This window comes from Candoia aspera, chromosome 5 (genome assembly GCF_035149785.1).
Source record: "Candoia aspera isolate rCanAsp1 chromosome 5, rCanAsp1.hap2, whole genome shotgun sequence".
In the NCBI taxonomy this organism is placed as follows: Eukaryota; Metazoa; Chordata; class Lepidosauria; order Squamata; family Boidae; genus Candoia; species Candoia aspera.
In genome coordinates this window covers 62867983-62891257 of record NC_086157.1, presented here as the reverse complement: position 1 = coordinate 62891257, position 23275 = coordinate 62867983, and the positions used below count along the sequence as shown (strand labels likewise).

At 39.9% G+C, this 23275-nt stretch overlaps 1 protein-coding gene across 1 annotated transcript; it reads left to right on the top strand.

Annotated features, from left to right (window-relative positions):
* The first annotated feature begins 779 nt into the window (after nt 1-779).
* Nucleotides 780-23275, top strand: IFNAR1 (interferon alpha and beta receptor subunit 1). Its single transcript, XM_063305421.1, has 11 exons — nt 780-915; nt 8777-8900; nt 9431-9603; nt 13973-14124; nt 16698-16836; nt 17570-17687; nt 18051-18250; nt 19090-19244; nt 20218-20368; nt 21519-21652; nt 22423-23275. Exons 1-11 carry the CDS (start codon nt 852-854, stop codon nt 22654-22656), a joined length of 1644 nt encoding a protein of 547 aa, XP_063161491.1. The 5' UTR covers nt 780-851; the 3' UTR covers nt 22657-23275.

Here is a 23275-nt window from a genome sequence, read left to right as displayed (position 1 = left end):
TAGAACTATTGTCTGTTCCTAATGGTTTGGGGGAAGTTGAATTTATAGAAGCGTATTGCTGAAAGTGTCTGAATTTTTAACTATTCAAATATTCAAACTATTTCATTGTTTGAGACATGCTGCTGTTACTCCAGATGGCCCATTCTATTTTGACACCTGCCCTAATAAAAGAGGATCTAAGTTTATTCCCAGCTTCTCACATCTCAGAAAGAGTAAAAGGTTTATACTCTCATTTCTGTAATTGTTTTGTTTGTTTTCAAACATCTTCCTCAACTGAAGTTAAACTATTGTGGGCTTGTCATGAAGCTGTTGCTGAGATGTTTCTCAGACCTTTAACTTAACAAACACTTAGAGGCTGAGAGATAGTACCAGCAGACTGCCCTGCAGTTCATTGCAGTGCATTTCTTAGATCCGCATTGTTGAAAGCGGCAGTGAGACAAAGAAAGATAGATACACAAAGATGAGTTCAGCATTATTATAACATATAAGACCGTGGCTGAGTAGCTATTTTGGATTTCCAGGCTGAATTGTTATGCTGTCAAAGCCCAACCTAACGCTCAGCTGAATGTTCTTTTACGTTCATGCAAATGAGCAAAGCTTTTATTTAATCTCCCGCGATATAAAAGGAGATTGCAAATCAAAACACAGAAAAAGCGTGCTCCTCTGCACTGTCTATCTCTGTGAAAAGAAAGGGTGCCTTGCGAGGACCCTGGAGGCGTCCTAGTGCTTGCAGCCTGTCCGGTCATGTGACTGGCTGGTTTGGGCATGGCCGCAGGAAGAGTGGCAGCTTTGTCGGCGCTGCTCGGTGGCTGTTCCTGTCGCTTTGGAACGGCTCTTGGGTGGGGCGAGGCATGGAAAGGGCGCGCGTGTGGCTTGTAGTGGCAGCCGCGCTGGGAATGGGGTCGAAGAGCATGGGTAAGTTCGTTCATCTTTCTCCTCTCTGGTCTGCCTTTGATGCCGGCTTGGAAAGAGGTGGGACTTGTGCCCCTTTGGCTGTAATGTTGAGAGTCAAAGGTGGGCAGTGGCACCGATGAATGTATCTTATTCTGGACTCGCACGTGAGCTCCGAGCAGAGGAAGAATTCGCGAGGAAAAGTCTGTAGTGCTTCCGCTTTATGGAAGGTAACAGTCTCATCTCGTGAAATAAGAGGAGGGACATCCCGGAACGACAGCGATCATTTCCTTGTTCGACCTCTGAGAAACTGAGCGTGTTGACAGGCCAGGGTCCGGAGGAACCGGGCTCCAGTGCGCTTCGGAGATTGTCCTTTGAAAAAGGCTGAAGGCCATGAAAAAATGGCCTTTGCCCCCCCCCCCCATCTCACTGTGGTGAAGAGAAAACACGAGCCTCCTCATGAGTAAGCTGCAGCAGCAGAGTGTCAGCGCCTGCTGAGCCTAAAGGCTGCTCTGAAGAAGGGGCAGGTGCTAGGGGAGAGGGTTGGAGAAGAAGGCTGAGGGAGCCCGCAGATCCCAGAGGAGGCTGCAGAGTAAGCAGATTACTGTTATTAGGCCAGTAACTCCACCACCCTTCTGTGCTGCCTGGCTGGGACTGACCTTATTGCCCAGGCAGAGGAGGGGGCTGGTTCTTCATATTGGAAGGCCTCGCTTGAAGGGAAGGGGCTACCCAACTACTCAAGAGTTGCCTATATGCTGGGGCATGGGAGGCTGGAAGCCTCACTGAGACTGTTGGAACAAGAACAGAAGAACAAGCCTCAAAGTCTGTTGCCAGATTGGTTTATCTCCTTGGTTAGACGTTTCATCTTGGACATTATTTTGAATTCTAGTTGGGACTGCTGAGACTCCAAGTCTGTTTTTGTTTTCAACCACTGCCCTTAAAAGTTCAAGAGACTGGGAAGAATAAGCTTCAGCGGGTTCTCTACATCTTGGAGAGTCCAGTGTTGGCTTTCTTTTACTTGCTTCCCACCTCTATGTCTCCAAGGATCTCTGCCACACTCACCAACTTTCAAGGTGACAGCCATTTCCTAAATTCTGGTGCCCAGCTGATTTCAAAAGTTAGAGTGACCGAGACTTTTTTAAAATGGCAGATTTTCCTCACCATACAGTTTCATCATATCCTATAGTGGAAAAATTCCTATAATAACGTGATTTCAGTGTTCTTTAGCCTCTGTTATGATCTTGATATCCCAGGGACAGCATGGTTAAAAGTGAATTTTCTTCAAAATACTCATCTGATTTGGCTCCTGGGTGCTGTGGCAAGAAAATCTTTTCCTCTCCTGTCACCAGTTGCTCTCCATGGGCAGTTTTTCCCTCCTTTTGTTTTTTGTAGTTTCACCAGTGGAACAGTAAGAGGCTGGGCTTTTCTTTCTCTTCTCCAAATTCATTGACAAAGCGATGGAACTGTGAAACATGGACTGCGACTTGGATCTGTGTAAAAATGTATACGTTTTATTGGGTAAAGTACTAAGGAGTACACAGTGCCTGAATGCAAAAAATAGCATAATGTATGGAATAAACAAATTAGTCAAAATTGTTATTTCAAAGAGCAGAGTTTTTTATTAGAAAACTGTTAAGTCAAACTAGTTCAATCAAAAGTTGATTTGACAAATAGGTACTATAATATGATTCAAGAATCTGCATATTTAACTTCATTTTCTACAAACATTTTGATCATGCTACTGTTACATTTCATATTCCTTGTGTTAGTCATCAATTGGCATTAATGAGAATAATAGAATCAAGAATATAATGCAAATGTGTATATTCTGGGTGGCATTCAGAGACCATCCTATTTCCAAGGTGTAAATGCATTGAGCTGGATATTAATATTTTGTTCCTGTGGCTTTTATCTATTGTTTGTAACTCTGTGTATTGGTTGCAAAAATTGCTCAGAGTCCCCCGGCTTGGAGTGGCATATAAAGCACAGATAGAGACAGACAAATAAGAGAGCCTTGTCCTTATTGCTTCCTCTGTAGTTTGCCTCCACTGCTTTCAACGATGGCTCAGATTTCCTGTCACGTGCAGCCAAAACCAGGCCATCTTCAACAGGTCATAGCTTAGTGGGTTATAGATACAAAGCAGTTATCAGTGGTTTTAGAATTTATTATTATGGTTGGTGGCACAGTCAGCCAGGTGTTAGACTGGATTTGGCATTTTTATCTACCTATCAGGTCCTTCCCAAGAACCTGGGGTAGGCAGATGTTGTTCGGTGTTAAAGGTATCGTCACAGGATGTAAGCTGTTCCAAGTAAAGCTGCCTTTTGCAATTGACTGATGGTGATTTTGTCAATGCTAATGGTGTTCAAGTGGTGCTCCAGATGTTCAGAATTGCACCCAAGGTGCCTATTACTATTGATACCATCTTTGCTTTCTTTTGCCACAGTCATTCTACTTCTGTTTGCAGGTCTTTGTATTTTGTGATTTTCTCCAGTTCTTTCTCTTCTATTCTGCTTTCTCCAGGTATTGCAGTGTCCACTATACAGACTTATTTGTCTTTCTTATCAACAGTTGTTAAGTCTGGGGTATTGTGTGGCAGATGCTTGTCTGTCTGAATTCTAAAGTCCCAGAGCACTTTAGCTTTTTCATTTTCTATTATTTTGTCTATTTTGTGGTCCCACCAGTTCTTGCTTGCAGGAAGTGGTATTTCTTGCAGATACTCCAATGCACCATTGCTGTTACTTTGTCATGCTGTTGTTTATAATCAGTCTGTGTGTAATGATTGCCTATTCAAAATCACTATCAGACTCACACAAGGCTTTCATGGATATCTGATTTAATAACGAATAGTATGCAGGATCACAAGCAAAGCTGAGAATAATAAAAGCATGGGATTTCTCCCAGTAAAAAAACCAGGCAGTGTCCAGTCCCTCCCCCCAGAGTCAGTACAATTCCATTCCCTGCAGGTACCCCTAACGGTTTCTGATGGTCTGCAGGAAATGTCCTTGACCAGGCAAGATAACCCAAACATGCATTCTTCACTCCTTGCATCACAGCCTGGTACAAGGGAACAGGAGCAGCCCCCTCCGGTACAGCAACCCATGTCAGCACCAACATGGCATGGGAACATGTTATGATGTTTTCCAGGAACATTGGAACAGGGACCATGACATTCTGCCCCCCTGAAAAAACACTATAAAAATTAAAAAAGGTTAATGGTAGGAATACAAATTAAGCATGCAGTTTATCAGGATAGGCAAGATGAAAGCAGTTGATTAAATCAGGAGCGTTAACATGATGGGCACGCACCAATTCAGGATGAGGGAAATGCTTCCAGCGGACGAGTTATTGCAGGGAGCCTTGAAGTTTTCTAGAATCCACAGTGTCTTTCAACTCAAAATGCTGGTGACCAACAATCATGATAGGAGGTGGTGGGGGTGGAGATGGGTGCCTGAGCTGCGAGGTACGGAAAGGTTTCAGCAAGCTGCAATGAAAAACGGGATGGAGGCGTTTTAAGTTATGGGGAAGTTGAAGCTTTACAGTTACTGGACTAATTATGTCCACGATAGGAAAGGGGCCAATAAATTTGGGTGCCAACTTTCTAGACCGCTGGGAGGATCTGATGTATTTAGTGGATAAATCTTATCTCCAATTTTAAAGTCTTCAGCTGGAGACCAGTGCAGGTCAGCCTGCTTTTTATAGGCAGCCTGGGCGTCTGCCAATGCTTGCTGGATAACAGGCCATGAGTTCGAAATTTGGGTTGCCCAGTCAGCAGCCGAGCCAAGTTGGGAAGGAGGCTGTGGTAATTTGGGGATAGGAACAAAGTCTTGCCCATTCACAACCTGGAAAGGGGTTTTGCCAGTACTTTGATAAACAGCATTATTGTATGCCACCTCTGCAAAGGGGAGTAAGTCCACCCAATCATCCTGATAGTAATTAATGTAAGCTCGGAGGAATTGTTCCACAGTGGCATTCAGAATCTCAGTAGAACCGTCTGTCTGTGGATGCAAAACAGTTGACAAACCCTGTTTGGTGCCCAGCAATTTTAAAAATGATTTCCAAAATTGAGAAGTAAACTGGTCTCTGTGGTCAGAAATTATGTGGGAGGGGTTACCGTGTAAATGGTAGATGTGAGGTAGAGTTTAGCCAATTGCAGGGCCGTTGGCCAAGAAGCACAGGGAATGAAATGGGCTTGCTTTGAGAAAAAGTCCTTGACTACCCAAATGACTGTTTTCTTTTGGCTGGGAGGCAAATCCACGATAAAGTCCATAGAAATCTGCTCCCAGGGTCTGGAGGGGTCAGCCACCTTTTGTAACAGTCCCTGTGGCTTGCCTTCCTTGTGTTTAGACATGGGACAAACAGGACAAGTGGCCACATATTCTTTTACATCACTGTGAAGTGTGGAACACCAGAACTGCCACCAAACAAGATGCAAGGTTTTTACAAATCCAAAATGCCCAGCAGTTTTGTCATCATGAGATCATTGTAAAATTTTCAAATTTAAAACCTCAGGCACATAAAGTCTATTTTCCACCCAGCATAGGCCCTCAGCAAAAGATACTTTGTCTCTATGGGCTTGCAACCAAGTATCAGATTTCAAAGCGCAAGTGAACTCAGCATGTAATTGACTAGGTATTTTTGCTTTCTGCCTTGGAGGCATTGCCTGTGGTAAGCAAGACTGGCTTCAGGTTACTGCAGCCAAGCCTAGCTGGGGTTTTGTTAAAACTGTGTCAATAATGTCAGATTGCTGGCTGTCATTTTGGGGCAAATGGGAAAGAGCATCAGCCAGAAAGTTTTTCTTCCCCTGGAAGTACTTTAACTGGAAATTGATATGGCAGAAAAATTGAGCCCAGTGGATTTGCTTAGGGCTGAGTCTTCGGGGCTTGTGGAGAGCCTCCAAATTTCTGTGGACTGTCCACACTTCAAAATGAAATTTTGCACCCTCTAACAAGTGGCGCCAAGTTTCTGGAGCTGCCTTGACAGCGAACGCTTCCTTTTCCCGAACATGCCACCGGTGTTCTGCATCGGAAAATTTCTTAGACAAATAAGCACAGGGCCGCAATCTGTTTTGTGGCTCCCTTTGTAACAGGATAGCCCCAGTAGAAGTGTCAGAAGCATCCACCTGCACTACAAAGGGGCGATCGGGGTCTGGATGCTGTAATACAGGCTCAGCAGTATATAATGATTTGAGTCTATCAAATGCTGCTTGGCAGCTGTCAGTCCAGTGCAGCACAGCCCCTGGATTTTTAACTTTCCGGGTTTCGCCTTGGCCTTTTGTTTTTAATAAATCAGTTAGAGGCAGCGCAATCTCCGCAAATCCTGGGATGAATTATCGATAGAAATTGGTGAACCCCAAGAAACTTTGTAATTGTCTCCTGGTACCAGGTCATTCCCAAGCCAAAATTGCCTGTATCTTGACCAGATCCATCTCAATTCCCTATACCGAGACTCTATAGCCAAGGTAATCAAGCTGTGTTTTATGGAATTCACATTTAGACAGTTATGCATAGAGCTTCACCTCCCGAAGCTTGCTGAGCTCTTGCCTCAATAGGCGTTCATGCTCTTCCTCCATTTCAGTGTAAATGAGGACATCATCCAAATAAACTAACACCCCTTTGAACAGATGGTCATGTAGCACCTCATTGATTAATCGCATGAACACTCCAGGCACCCCCGAGAGTCCAAAGGGAAGAACCTTATATTGGAATGACCCCAGTGGGCAATTGAAAGCAGTTTTCCACTCATCCCCTGCCTTTATGCGAATTCAAAAGTATGCCTCTCACAGATCTAACTTGGAAAATATCTTCCCCTTGGACAGGTGAGCCAGCATGTCCTTCATCAAGGGGAGGGGGTATTTGTTTATGATGGCAATGGCGTTTAAACCCTGGTAGTCCATGCAAAGTCTCAATGTGCCATCTTTTTTCTCACAAAACAATACCAGTGCCCCCACCGGGGGGAATTGGCAGGCTCAATGAAGCTGTGTGCCAAGTTCTTGTCATTCTTCTTGCAGCAGCTAATTAGGTGGTCTATTGTTTCTTCAGCTTCTTTGCAGAGATGGCATTTGCTGTCTGTTGTTGTCTTCTTAATTCTAGCTTTATATGCATTTGTTCTTAAGGCTTGGTCTTGTGTAGCCAGAATTAGTCCCTCTGTCTCTTGCTTCAACTTTTCTGCTCTTAGCCATTGCCAGGTCTTCTTGTTATCTGCTTTGCTTGCTAGTTTTTTTTATGTACTGGCCATGTAATACTTTACCTTGTCATGTCTGTTTCTATTCTTCATTTGGTTTTTCTTATAGGCCAGTTTGGTCTCTTCATTATTCAGTAAGCCTTCATGGTATACTAGCTTCAGTGCCTCTTCCTCACTGTCCTTCAGATATTCTTCCAATGCTCTATTTTCTTCTTCAACTCTCTGGTGTACTTGCAACATTCCACGTCCACCTATGCTTCTTGGTAAATAGAGTCTGTCAGTGTTGCTGTGTGGATGAAGGGCATGATTCATTGTCATTATTTTTTTGGTCTTCCTATCCAGGGCTTCTGTTCAGCTTGATTCTAGTCCACTATTCCAGCTGTATATCTAATGACTGGAATTGCCCAGGTGTTAAATCACCTTGATGATACTTCTGCCACTGCATTTGGACTTTAAGATTTTCTTCACTCTTCTGATATATTCACTATTAACCTTCTTCTTGACTTCAGTGTGGTTGATGTTGTCAGACTGAAGGATGCCCAAGTATTTGTAGTGATCTCCATCCAGACTCTTGATATTATTTCCATAGGGCATCTTGATTCCTTCAGTTTTCACTATTTTTTCCCTGTTGGTAAGGATGGCTCATCATCATCATCATTATATCACATCTGAGGAAAAGCGATTTTCTATCTTTTCTGTAGTTTTTTTTTCAAGCTTTAGAAACCCACCTCCCTATAGTGCCAATTCCTCCTATTCTGTAATTTACTGGTGAAAAAGGTGAAAGGTCCCCTGTGCAAGCACAGAGTCATGTCTGACCCTTTGGGAGGACACCGCTTTCATGACATTTTATTGGCAGACTATAGCAGGGTGGTTTGCCATTGCCTTCCCCAGTCGTCACCTTCCCCAGCAAGCTGGGTGCTCATTTTACTGACTTCGGAAGGATGGAAGGCTGAGTCGACCTGAGCTGGCTACCCAAGAATCCAGCTTCCACTGGGATCGAACTTGGGTCATAATTTACTGTAATTTACTACCTCTCTTTTAATGTATGTTGTGTCTCATAGGTGGTCCTTAACATACTCTGCTTCTGCTTGTTGTTTTGGGATGAGGGTTACTTGTCAAGTTCTGTTTCAAAATGTATGACATGTTCTTCACAATGTGAGCATCATGAATTAGAGTTGGATCTTCTGTAGACTGTGGTTTCAGAACGGACTTAAATCTGGTTTTCTATTCTGTCACAAGATGCTTTAAATCAAAAACATCCCACTTGCTGACATTTGAAAGAAAAGGGGGACTAAATAACTATATTTACTAAATAATATCAGTCCATGTTTCCACTGGAAACCTCTCAGGGAGCCTTAAAGTAAACCAAAATAATAACATGTCAGCTGAATAACAAGTTGACTACCCAGCAGAAAGTTTTAAAAAGTATGCACTCGTATGCTACTACTTCTCACCTGAAGTTCTTTTGAACCTAAAACTTTGCTGGGTCCTTAGCCCAGGTACTGCCTTGAAGACCTACTTTTAAGTATGCAAATCAACTTTAACCAGTTTTCCAGCCACTGCTGTCTATACTGAATTTTTTAAAAATCCAATTCCATATTTAACACACTTCTTTCCTAAAGTGTAGCAGAAAATATTAAAATGTACATGACATAACACTGTCTATATTAGAGCATAAAATGTTCTTTTCTAAAATATTCACAGGTTTAACCTGTCTGGAACACCCACAAAATGTTACCATCCATGTTATTAATGCAAATATCACCTTGAAATGGGACTGGGATAATCCATGTGGTCTCAATGTAATATTTTCAGTACAATACAAAAGGTAAGAATACATTTTATTGTGTTTTGTAACATTTTTGAAACATTGTTGGCAATCTTGTTTCAATATATATATATCTTTCCTCCAATATAAATATAAATATTTCTTTACTCCAATATAAGTATTAGTACCAGTATGTCTTTGTACCCTATCGGTGTTTATTTTCTACAATGAAAATGTTTGAAGATTCAGTTTGAATGGAATTCTATTTTGGTTAAAATAAGGCAGATGCATGGAACATGTAGTATATAACTTTTTTGTTACTTTAAGGCAGGAATAATAGTAAGGAACAGCACTGTGCATGTTGATGTCTCCTTGAAGCTTACAAGGCAGGCTCATCGGTTTTTTAAAGAAAGTATATATTTTATTTATGGGTCAAGCTAGAGTGCTGCAAAGGATGGGGGTTATTTCCATAATGCTTCTGGGACCAACATAGGTGCCATACCATTATTTTCTTTTTTAATGAATGACTGCTTCCCAGCATTTTATTTGAAAATGTGTCCTTTTTCTTTTCTTTTTTTAAATTATTCCAGAAACTCTGAAATCTGGGCAGTTATTCCTCACTGCCAGAATATAACTGTCACAGAATGTGATCTCTCGTCAACAATTCAAGATTATTTGGAGTCATACAATGTGACTGTAAGAGTGAACACTCTGAAAAACCACTCTCCCCATGCCTCTTTAGAATTTATTCCTTATATAGAAGGTACGAATATTTGCCTTGTTTACTCTCATTAGATGCAATTATAGAAAATGAAGTTGATAATTAAACATACATATTTGCTTGCTTGTCTCAACAGGCAGCAGTATCTCAGAGATTTTGCCTGAGTTTAGAAGCTGAGCAGAGTCAGGCCTGATTAGCACTTGGAGAAGAAGAGGGTGGACATGACCCCCCTCCCCATGGCAGAGTGCCAGTAAGAAAATAGATTTTATTGTGTGAAAGTTCAAAGCATTCTGGAAAATTCCTATGGTTTTGTTCTGTAGTGTTCTTGATAAAAGAATTTTCTAATACACGTTGGGCTTTCACATAGCAAAATAGGTTTTGTTACTGGCATTTGAGACATTCCTTTTCCCCTTGTTTCTGGTTAGTACTCTGGTTAGAACCCAGAGAAAATTTTTAAAAATGCAGAAGAAGGCAATAGCAAACCTCTTCTGCACTGTTGCCAAGAAAACCTAATGGATGTTTCCATGGAGTTACCAGGCGTTGAACCGAGCTTAAAAGCATCTATACCACTACCTTTATATTGCTGCGTAATGACCACACTTCAAGTTGCCATACCATGGCTTTCTATTTGAGTTACCAGAGGATTTTCCAATTATTAGAGAAGCTCATCCTTGTTAACATTTTCTTCCTATTCCACCATTATGCAGTTGAACTTCAGAATTTTTAAGAGGTATATTGGGAAGACAGAGGAGGGAAGATGGGCGATTACACATTTATGTTTGGCAGCTCGTCGTTATCTCCCATTCATCTGTTTGTCAGACAGCTTAGTTTTGGGGAGGATAGATAGTAAATCCTTTCTCCTACCCATTTCTTCTTATTACTGGTGGTAACCCTTCCCTGCTTGCACACTTGCTACCCCTTATAGCTGGAAAACTAAACATTCTGTCTCTTTCCAACATACCGTTGGAAATTACACTGCAAACTTTGGGCCATTGTATCAGAAATTCACAGTACAGTTAGGAGGATTTCCAGAATCATTGTGGATTACATTTGTTTTAACATTCATTGTGAAGTAATTCAATGCTAATTGTGAATAAAGTTCAGTTACACATGGTTAAAACAATCCATGGCTTAGCATGATGTGCGAACATGGTATTATGATCAGTAGTTCTGCCTGATCTTTCCAGTGACAGGCCTCCACTGAAGTCTGCAGTGGTGGAATGATAAAAGACATCCCCCACAGAGGTGAAGTGGAGCTCTTGCCCAATCAAAAGTGGCTGATCCCAAATTACTTCAAAGCCTTCATGGCTGAATAGAATTTGAACCCTAGGCAAGGAAGCACTGTGTATCCTGTCTTTCTTCCTCCAGACTTCTTTCTCATTCAGGGTCTGCACTAATTGAGGAGGCCTGGGCAACCTATTTTCTCTTAGGCCCTTCTTGGTCATTGGGTTCTAAAGTCTTTATTGTTGCCTTCCAAACAATGAATATAACCTGCTTTTTAATTTCTTCTCAACTATTCCATGGCATTATGAGGGAATTTATGGAGAACCAGGTCAAGCTGCCTGATATGCCGGGGTAGAAAAGAGATAAAGAGGGACTCAGTGGTAATCCCTGGCTGTTGCCAAGGATGCTTGATACTTTTACTGACCTTGGTCCTATCCTACCTTCTTTAGCTACTATTGAGCACTATGAATCATTCTATCTGCAATAAAATGGAGGAGCAGGTGAGCAAGAAGAACAGTGCAAGAACAGGGAATAAGGTATGGCAGTTGTGTCTGCTCTCATCTCAGACCATTTAAAAATATAGGTACTGCCTCTAAGCAAAGGTCTCACAACTTTTTTGGTTAGAGAAATTCAATAAATAAATATTTATTTAGTTGTCATTTATTTGTTTTTAATTGTTGTTGTCATCATGATTCACTCTGCTGAATCAGAGGCACTACCTATGGTTGGGTTCGCACATTGCATCATGCCATTATTTTTTTAACCATGATTTGTGGACTAATTCATAATGATGAACTTCACCCATGGCACTGCACTATGCCACAAGCAAACCACTTTATCTTACTTTACTTTATTTTTATTCTATTTTATTTTAATGCATTTATTCTGTTTTATTTTAATGCTTCTTATGAGAAACTTTACAGAGCAAGAAAACTCCTAAAATTAATAAACCTACCCCTAAAATAACCCAAGTACAGTATCAGAATTCTGCAAAAAAGGAAATATACAAAAACGTGTGTCTACCAAATTAGAATCTTCAGTCACAACATACTCTCCTCTTGTGCTTGGTGGCATAACTTGGTCTTAATTGCCCTCTTGAAATCAGGATAGGAAAGAGTAGACAGGATCTCTGTGGGGAGGGAATTACAGAGTATGGGAGACATAATCAAAATGTCAGCTTCTGTTAGTTGGAGTTCTCACATAGACAGGCTCTGAAGAGTGTGGACCATATTCAACCTGATTAGACAGGCAGATAAATATGGGAGAAGGCAATCCCATACATAACCTAGTCCAGAGCCATATAGGGCCTTAAAGGTAATAACCAGCACCTTGAATCACACCTGCAAGCCAGCCAATAATCAGTGCAGCTCCTGAAGTAAGTGGTCACCGGAGGGTATTGTAATGGTATGTGGGAATGATTGGGAGACAGGGCAAAGAGACACAGCCAAGGGAACAGTCAGATAAAAGGCAACTTAGTCCACAGCAGGAATGTGGGTGGGGCAAGAGGCTCAGAACAGACCTCTGTAGTTTCTTGGGTTGGAAAGGAGATGGAGGCGGGGGTGGGGGGGAGGAGAGATGTACTTTCAGGCTTGCAAGATGTTAATGTATTGTTAATGTAGCATTACAATAAAGTAGAATTAGCTATCTGGCTGTGTTTCCTGTCTAGCCTGCTTCGTAAGGCTGACAGGTATTGAGATACACCCACCATTGCCTGGACTGCCATTTTGTACCAGCTGTAATTTTCAAACACTTTTCAAGGGCAGACCCATTTGGAGCTCACTGCAGTAATCCAAGTAGGAGGTGACTAAGGTATAAGTGACTGTGAGGAGGGCCTCCTGATCCAGGAAAGGCCACATTTGGTACACAAGATCAAACTGTACAAAAGCCCTCCTGGCAACAGCTGCCATCTGCTGATCAAGTAGGTGCTATGAGTCCAGAACCCCAAATCTTGAGTTAGTTCTAGATGGGGGAGTACAACTCTATTCAGAGTAAAATATGGTATTTCCCTGGAATTGTTTGGTCCATAAACTTAAAGCCATTCAATCTTGAGGGATTCAGACCCTGAAAGCATCCAGGCCCTGGGCATGCATTTCTACCACATCACCTATTTGACCTGGGACCAAGAAGTAGAGCTGGCTATATTATCATATTGATGATGCCAGACCATATGCCAGTGGGTGATTCCTCCCAGCAGTTTTATGCAGTTGTTAAAAAGAAGTGGAGAAAGTAGAAAGCCTTGAGACACCCCAAAAGTAAATGTCTCCAGGGAGATCTCTCCTCCCCCACTGACCAGAACCATCACCACCCCAGGAAGGAGGAGAACCATTGTAAAAAGTTCCCCCCACTCCAGGCCTGCAGAGATAGCCCAGTGATACTGAAATGATATTGAAAGCCACTGAGAGGTCAGGGAGGATTCCCCAAGGTCAGGATTGCACTCCCCCAATCCTAGTTTCTCCAAAGGTCATCCACAAATACAACCAGTGATTAAGCACCCTAGTTGCTCTCTTACTCCAGTGGTGACCTGGATCGCAACTGAACTGCCCACCAGGTTCTAAGGACCCCCCCTCCCGAGTAGTCTCTGAAAACCCATTGGATCCATTAGATGGCTATCTAGAGTTTACATATAATAGCTGCTTTCCCACTACTCCATAGCAAACTGAGAGTTATCTGTCCATGACAAGGGCCTAAGTTTGATGCTCCCACTGTCAGATCATGTCGCATCTGCCCCAAGAAAAAATTATACCTAGCATGTGACATCTTATCCACATTGGGTCTTCAGTAGGTTGGGTCAAGACCATGGTTGTCATGGCGATCATGAATTCCTGGGCTGTTCTACACCCTTTGACAGGGAAAGCAAATTGTAGGCTCCCAACACCACCAGTTTGAGGAATTCTGCCACTCTAGCAGTTGGGTTGAGCAGGGTTACTGCCATCTAGGGGGTGGGGAGGTGGGGGGTGGGATGGGACACCAGCAGCAAGCCCAACTGCCCCTTTGGGCCTAACCACACAAACAAGGTCTCACATCTGATTATCTGGGAAGTAGCGCATCTTGATGCCAGCAGAGTCTCATGGATGACAATAGCTACCTGACCCTATTCTCTTCTGTCCTAGGCCTGCGATTTAGCACAATGTGTAAATACTTCAGAGTGAGTACTATTAAACTTTTCTGCTGATATTTTCATCTACAGCTCAAGTGGGTCCTCCAGGAGTTTGGTTTGAATCAATATATGGAGACATAAAAATCAATATTTTACATCCTGAGGCAGACCAGCAAAAAATGTGGAAGCAAGACAAGTTAAAATACAAGCTAACTATCTGGAAAAATGCAACCCATCCTAAGGTCACATGTTTGTTTTTCATTTGATTAAAATTTGCTGAGATATTGTTGATATATAAATCTGGTACATTATGACTGAAATGTATGTGAAATGGTTTTGTATATTTTCTTTCAGAAATACAAATTCTCTAAAGCTGTACTTAACTGTTCACTCAGAAGTTCCCTCAAATTCTGTAGCATTTTCTTTTAGTATACCAATGTGGGATTTCAATAGAGGTTCACTGTGCTTGACAACTTTCTCAAGTTACCTGTGAGAATTAAGTCTGAAATAGCTTAAATGTTCAAGCATGTATATTCCCTCCTTGATTCTTTTCTACCAAAATCTGCCAGTTGGTGGCATAGAGTCTGCAGCAATGCAGGAGCTCATGGCCTCCATGGTAACCATCGATGTCCCAAATCATTGATGGCCTGACACATACCAGGGGTTGCACATTAGATGTCCCCCCTCCCCCCCCCGGGCAGTTGTGACATGATCTGGTAGCGGACATTAACATCAGTCTGTTGCCATGATCAGATCACTCCACAGTCTTCCAGAGTGCTGGTGCATCCTCCCCTGTGGGGAGATAGGGCCTGCCCAGACAACTGATGGACCCAGTGGGGTTCCAGAGGGAGCATGGGGTTTTCCCAGAAGAGCTAGTGGGTTATTTGACCAAGGCCCTAGTTGCCATCTGGAATGGGCGGGTGACATCACCCTAATGTGGCTTCTTTCTGGGTGCCAATCCTGAGGCACACCTTCGTTTACTGAGAAGTTCTGGGACATGAAGTGGCAGAAGAAACTCCTGGAGCGATATTGGAGGAGGATGTGGAGTGAGTCTAACTGAACATGGATATGAGTCCATATTAGGGATTACCTTGTGGCATTAAGGGTGGCAGAACATCAATATTTCTCCACACTTATTTGATCTGTGGATAGCTGCCCAGTGGCCTTGTTTAGGGTGACCCAGTCCATACTGGGCAGGGACAGGCCACAAAACAATCTGCAGGGCTGCTGGAAGGAATATTCTGGCTGTCTGGCACATAAAGTCACTCATATTCACTATGACTTGGATTCCAACTGGGCAGGGCCAGCCAGATGCCTGGGGTTCGGTTATGTGGTACGATCTGGGATGAGTTTGAACCAATGACTCTGCTTGGATCTGAAGGCCCTCATAACTGATCATTGTCTAATAGTGGAAATATTTGAGTTTTCATTACTTTTTATACACATTTATACCATTCTTGCTACATTAAAAAAATGATTGGCTGTGTTTATCTGTAGTCAAAGGTTCTCCCCAATTTGTATTTTTATTGAGAAGCAGAAAGAGGTTGGAAGGGAAGAGGGAAAGTTAATTCTTTGCTGTTTTTCTGCTCAGAATTGCCCAGCCTCCTCTCCCTATGCTGCTGCTTTCTCCACAAGGGAAAAGTACAAATATGTACACCTCCTTTGCCCTGCAGTGGTAGGTGGCATTTTGATGTGAAAAGCAGTAAACACCCCTTCTGCATTGGGGTAGCTGCTCTGTTACCAACTATATGGGAACTCTACTTGGGAGGGAATGTCATTGTCCTCCTGACTGATGGATAAGCCAGACACCATAATCTAGTTCCATTAGTAATTTGCATATATACAGATTAATTTAGGAACACAAGAGTTTGTGTTAGTAAGAAGGGGTCATGGATATAGCAGGTACAGCATGTATAGTTATACTTTGATATTATCATTTTAAAAGAAATTTGATCTTATACACAGTGAGCTGTATTTATATTGTAGATAAAATGAGACCTTTTTATTTTGTAAATTACAGAGACTGAAGACCAAAAATTGTGTTTTCTTATATGCCAAGCACCACAGCTGACACTGAGTAATTGAGCATATTTTATTCAGCTTTGTTTGTTGTATTGTTAACAGCTAATTCAGTTTCAATACATTTCCTGACATATGATAATAAATTACACTACTAGAAGAGAGGATTACACTTTCCCATGAATATAACTGCCAGAAGTACTTTGTTTTAGTCTTGCCATCTGAAGAACATACTATCATTACCATAGAAATGTTTGTTAGGGACATTGTTTGTATGTATTTAGGGAGGGAGGAAGCTATTTTCTGAATTTGATTGTACTTCTAGACTGATGTTTTTCAAGCTTGGCAGCTTTAAGATGTGTGGACTTCAACTCTCAGAATTTCCCAGCCAGCAAGCTGAAGTCCACATATCTTAAAACTGCCAAGTTTGAAAAACACTGGTCTAGATTCACATGAATTATGCAAGGAAAAAATCTTGACTATCTGAAAAAGTCCACTAGCTGCATAAGAACTTGGGCTCATAAATACAGAACATGGACATGAAATCTCATTTTACAGGTTAAGTGCAAGTATTTGACCAAACTTTTAAAATAAAAGTTAGATGATAAATGTTAATTTAATAGCCAATGCACTCTGATTTGAACAAATAAAAATACAGCATTTTAAATAGTACATGTAAGTACAATAATGTATAATCTTATTTTAACTGTTTCTGCAGCAGCATAACAAGAGTTGTCAATAGTAGTTACTACAATAATAGTAATAACAATAACAATAAATTCAATTGTCTCTATAGGAAAAAGAACAATATATTTTTCCAGGTGAAATCATTTATGGTCTTGAACCAGAAACTACTTATTGTTTGAAAGTTAAAGCATATGTGGATTATCACATTTCTCTTTACAGTCCCGTGCACTGTATACAGACTTCTAAAGGTATGTATTTCCTATGTATTCATTTAAAGCATGGAAATCCTTTCCATCCTGTTTTTTTAAAAATCTACTGAAACTGGTTATGGCATTTTATCTACTTATCATTTTATCTCTTATGGCTTTCTTGTTTTTCTGCAAGATTGTAGAAATCTGATGGGAACAGGAATTGGTTGGTATATTAGAGTTATGAACCTTGCATGTTATGTCCTGCCTTTATATTTGTGTAAATTAAGCCTGTATTACAGAAATGCCATCAGCCTTTCATGGAAATGGAACCTTAGATGAATGTTGTCACCCCTGAAAATTCTTATCTGTTGAGCATGTAATATTGCTCTCTTCTAGAAGTTTGGGGCTACAACTCCAGCTAATATTCCCAGTTTTGTTGTGAATAATGTGGGAATCACAACTGACACACAGGGCTCCAGTTAGAGAAAGGCTACTGTAAGCATATAGAAGCAGTTACCTGTTCTTCCTCCTTCAGGTAGCAGTGAAGGCCATTTCCATAAGGAAAAAAAAAGGAGTGGAGGCTAAATAGCTGTATTTAGGCATCAAGAAAAAAAACTGTTGTATTGAAGAACCTGCATTTAATATGGTTTATCTATCACTGATCGTTCTGTAATGTAACAGGCCAACACAACTGTTGTTTCCTGTTTGATTGGATTAGAGACTTGTATTTGACTCTTCATTCTTGCTATTTTTCCTGAAACTACTTGGAAGAATTTTTTTCTCTTCACAGCTTGGATTGATCTGCCTCGTCCTGAAAATCTTCAGATTCATAGCTTGAATATGAAACATCTCTTGTACTGGGATAATCTATATGATGGAAATGTGAGCTTCATAGTACAGTTCCTTCAGTAAGAATCTTCTAAACTTCTTATTTTCACATTGCATCTAATTTTTACTATTTTGATTATTTTGAAGCTTAGCATATGTGTGCGTGCTGATATGTTTGGGTTTGAAGATCAGTAGGGGTGTCTGCATGTACACATGCTGCTGATTGCCGTAAGAAGAAGGATGGCAATAAAGTGACTTCATGGTGAGGCAGAGGGGTTCTTAATTGGTAATAGAGATTATCTACATATTGGAGGTTTAACACACTTATTTTACTGCTTATTTCTCATCCAAAACCAGAAAATTGAACTACTTTTTGGGTTGAGCTGGGATATAATGTTGTGCTGATAAATGTGTTGCATTCAATTAATCTTCTGTTCCTATAGTGGATACAAAGTGCACCATTCTCCTGATGTTTCAAAGGAGTGGAAAAATATATCTGGATGTGAAAACACCCTAACTGCATTTTGTGATCTCTCATCTTCCATTGGCTCCACTGGAATTTACTATCTCCGTGTGCAGGCAATGCATAGTCATAACAAGTCACCTTGGTCTAAAATGCTAGAATTTGAACCTATAGAACAAAGTAAGTTTCACTTCCTTACCATCCATTCTGTTGTTGCTTTTGAATAATGCACAAATACTTCGTATTGTTCATCACAATTTCTGTACTGCAGCTTGTAATCAAAGAGACAATTTCTTTCTCTCTCTCTGTGTATGTGTATATATATATACACATACACACACACACTCTCCCTGAAAGCTTACTGTAAAGCACAAAACATTTTAAAAAACATCAAACCCTGCTATGGTGTAAACAAATGTAAACTCTTCTTAACTGGTGTGCCATGAGGGCAGCCTGTGGCCTTAAATACCCTATTTGTGCCCCTCCCAGTAAGCACGGTAAGTGTGGATGACATTTTCTGACTTCTTAAGAGAAAAAAATGGTTGGATGTTTAGGGAGCTTACAGAGCCTGAAGGTGCCCATTTAATCCCTTAAAAACTCTTACAATATGATTGGACCATAATTCCCTATTTGGAGAGCAAAATCCATATGGCCCCTTACACACTCTGTCCAACGACTCAATTAGACACAAAGACCAAGCAGGGAAAAGAGACTGAGTGAATATCCACCCCACCCCCAGACTGAAAATGCTTACTCATTTGCCTGTAACATCACAGATCTCACTGAAATGAATGGAAATTTCGTAGCAGTATTCATTATGAATCTTTAAGTGTACTCAAAAGGATATAAATAGAATTATGCAGCTTTCCTACAGACCGAGCTCACAATGCGTTTGCCTGTCAAAAGTGTAATTTTTTAAAATTATCTGTTTTGAAATAAAAATTTTACTCTAGTTTTAGACATTTTGGTTCCAACATTAAGCATGTTAAATGTTTAATTAATATAAAATTATTTTAAAGATAAGATGGGCCCACCAAATGTCTCAATCAGTGCCGGTGAGAATTCAGTCAATGTTTTCATCGCTTCTCCTGGAGAATCTGAAAACAATGCAATGAGTGAAATATATGATTTGACTTACCATGTTCGGTACTGGATAGCTTCTTCACCAATCAAGGTAACATTTTTATTTTTCAAAAGCAAACACAGATTTGTACCAAAGCCTTTTATTGTTACCTCAAACCTTCTATAAACCTATGAGATGTCTGATAATTTTGCTGCTGTGGCAGTCCAACTGGACCACTTGGAAGATGAAGAAATTTTCAACATACTACACTAAAAGGCTTGGCGCAACACAAATTCTACCTTCCGCTTGATTATTTCAACATTGAGCCCAATACAAAACAATTATTGTGTGTGTGTACTCGTGTGTGTGTACGTATGCCCTCATTCATTGAGATTTTATAGTGCACTTCTGCAGAACTTCCTGTCATTGGAATGATTCTCTTCAAAATAATTTATGGGTTTTGTTTTTCCAAATGGTTACACGTTCAAGTTGCAGGTTTTTAAGGACATGCCAACAGTGCAGTGAATGCACCCGTACGTTCTCCACTGTGACATTTCCACTACAGAACTGGATAATCACACAACAGTAGTTTTCAGCCTAGCACACACAAGCATGAAAAACAATGTAGCTGCTTTAAAGAGTGCTGCATTTGTTCTTCTGTATTTTCTGAAGCATACTTTTCAAATCATTTTCAAATTATGTACAAGTATAGCTCTGCCTAATATATCTTCTTAAAAATGAATCCTTAAATAATACAGTATAATTTTGTCTTTTCAATCCAGTATGTCCAAGTGGAAACTGTAACTTTGTCACCTGTGCTATATATCGCTTTTTTTCAGAAGCATTAAAACACAAATGTGTCATCCCAAGTACTGGTAACTAGGAAATAGTGTCCAGTGACAGTCCATCGGTTGTCACCAGCATATTCCTATTCCTTGGAAAGTATTTCTTGGATTGACTGAGCCATATTTCTGCAATTACGTATTTCTTCCAAAGATAAAATCTTTTTCCCAGAATTTATTTTGATTTAGTTATTGGTCTGGTTCATCTGTGTATATATTCTCTCTTTCATCTTTTTTTGAAGGAAAAAAAGGAACTCAAACATAAACCACCACGGTTTATAATCTCAAATCTGATCTCCTCAACAGTATACTGCTTGGAAGTGCAAGCATTTTCTAAAATATATAACATAAGTAGTGCATTTAGCAATGTAACTTGCATTAGAACAGCCAAAGGTATGTTAACATTTGATTTGGAATATCTTATATCTCTGTCCATAAATTATTTTTAATATTTATATTTTGTCTTTTAGGTATATTAGAGTTTAAAAATGTTAATGAAAGTTATTTTCACAATCTTTAAAAGGAATGCCACTTCAAAATATTCAGAGAGTTGAAAGCAGATTTGTTAATAGTATAACTGTGATTCTTTGGAATGATTTTGAGAAGGACTCAAATTTCTCAAAAGGATTTCATAATATGAAAGATTCAATAAGAAGCTATTTTTAATCTTACATTAAACACATATTCTATTAGAATGCATAACATCATTTTATTTAGAACTCTTATTAAAACAAAATTGAGTCTCAAGGCCTTTATATAGTTAGTAGATGTCCTTATTTTCACAGAAAGATAACTTGTAAACCTCAATAATTCTTCAGTTTCAAATATATACTGTAGAGTTACTGAAAATAAAAATTGTTGTTTTATAACTTTATTACCTTTATATTTATTTATATCACCCTTGTTTTCTGAAAGCTGAAGGCATCATTGGACACTTCCTTAGTTTTTGTCCACATGGCAAGATCTATATGAGGTAGAGAGAGTAGTCCAAGAGAACTCTGAAGCAAAATGGGGGTTGAATATGGGACTCCTTAGCCCAAAGCCAACATTCAATCACTGCCTCCCTGTAAATTAACCTAGAAAGGGCCAGGAAGGTTAGGGGGTCATGGACCAGAAGCCTTTTTTTAAAATAGCCCATTATTTTGAAACACTTCACACTTAGAGGTATGCCTGGCCCCTTTGTTATTGACATTACAGAAGACATTGAAAAAAAAATTTAATGTATGTTTTGCAGATTATTTTATATTGTGTTGGGAGGATGGAAGTTACAATATTTTACTGTATGGCTTGTTTTTGTGTTTTCATATATTGGCGAAAGTCTGGTAGTATGAGTGGTATAAAAAAGCTGTGAATGAAAAAAGTACACTGAGGGAAAAGAGGGGGGAAAACACTTGTGCCTATCAGTGTATATGTATGCAAACATATAATTCTGTCCGGGGTGATAGAAGCCATCAAGGCTATATACATGAGAAGAGATCTACTTCACTTTCTAATGCAACCCAGTTTCACTCTGTTTGGCTTGATTCTTTTTTCTGTTTTGTAGGAAAACTTTCATATGAAGTAATTACTGTGATTGTCATGTTTTCTATACTATGCTTTATCTGTGCTGTGTGTTATGCTGGGAAAAATATCAAATACGCATTTTTCCCTAAATGCAATCCTCCAATGATAATTGAGGTATTTATGCACAATTTAATTTATTATTTATAGTAGTAAAATAATTGTGGGAAAAAGGGCTAGAAATATCACCCATGTTCATGTGGAAATTTTTACAATTCTGTTGGAGGGGGGCACATTCAGCTCTCTCGGGATGCTGTTCTGTAGGGCAGGTGCTATGGCAGAGAAATTTGATTCATTTTGGGTTATAATTGGCTACTTGTTAGTATCCCCATTCTTATTTCACATGCTCCAAATAGCCAGATTAAATATTGCACTGAAATGGCAGCTGTGAACCTAGATGCCTTCTCTCCTTGACATACAGTAGAAGCTATTCTGGAGCTGTAGCAGTCTACATTTCATCTCTCTTCACTTTATTGATTGTTCACATTGCTGCTTATTCCATACTGTTGACTAATTGAAGACAGCAAAATGTATAGCTTCATGAATTCAAGTCACAGGGTTTTAGACTCTGTTTAGTTCTTTCTTTCCCACTCATGTTCAACAATTGATTTTGGCGTTAATTTTTGTGCAATTATTTAGATCTTAAAGTATATTCTAGTAATTAGGCTGGTCTGGCTAATGCTCAAGAGTTAATAATCTTTCTCAATATTTTAGGCAGCATTCTTAAACATCAGTGAATTTGCTTAATTCTATCTCTATATAACTTTTAATAGTGGCTTGTATAGTAAATAGCTTCAGCAAAAATGTATGATACTGTAATAGGGATTATTAAACTATTTAAAAACTTGTTAATATTTTTCTTATTTCTTTATTCTGCCCCACTGTAGAGCTTTGGAGAAAATGATTTGAACAGGTTATGTTTGCTAATTGCAGAAGAGCAAACAGACAAATGTATCGTCATAAATTCCAGTGCTGCTCCAGGTGAAGTTAACCTGGATGACTTCAGATTTGAAAAAGTGTTGGAACAGATTAATCAAGACTCGGGAAACTATTTTATTGATGACATTTTCATCTCTGGAGATAAGGAATCCCATCAAACCTCAGAACTAAAAACTGTGTAACTGCAAAATAATGAGCTAAAACAAGATAAGGAAAGCATCATGAGGAAAACTTGCTCATTACAGAAACAACTTTTGTTACCATTAGTCTACAAAGAACAAAGACCTGGTGCCTAAAAGTGGGCTACAAGCTCCCTCCGCTGACAGCAATGTTGAGTGTTGTGGCCTGCTGTTGGAAGAACTACTACAAGTAAAGAGCAAATCTAATTTGTTTCCTCTTCTTAAAATGTTATGGGGAAAAAATTACTTCATTTTGATTTTAACTGGTGCTAAAATCACATTCCTCTGTGTGTGTGTAAATACAAAAAATCACACCAGGGCAGTTTCATTCTTACAGCATTAACTGCAATGGATTCTAAGGGACCACTAATAGGTTAAGCCAGTCTATAGGGGTTTCCAAAAGTACTAAAGGAAAAGCCTGCTTATATTTTTAAAAGGAAGAAAGAATGTTTGCATGTACCAAATACGTATCTGTGACAATTATGCTTTCCTTGTGCAGTTTGATCACAATGCCACTGGTACTTTCCATGTGTCGTCATCCATTGTTAATATAGTCTTAAGCAAGACACAAAGCAGTTCATCAGGATAAATTTATAACAAGTATTAGCAGCAGATTTATTTT

Bases quoted from the DNA above. Each gene is read 5' to 3' on its own strand.
- IFNAR1 (XM_063305421.1), top strand. From the start codon at position 852: ATGGAAAGGGCGCGCGTGTGGCTTGTAGTGGCAGCCGCGCTGGGAATG. The intron at 17,688-18,050 runs GTAAGAATCTTC...CTGTTCCTATAG, and splicing joins TTCATAGTACAGTTCCTTCA to TGGATACAAAGTGCACCATT. The intron at 19,245-20,217 runs GTAACATTTTTA...CTTTTTTTGAAG, and splicing joins TAGCTTCTTCACCAATCAAG to GAAAAAAAGGAACTCAAACA.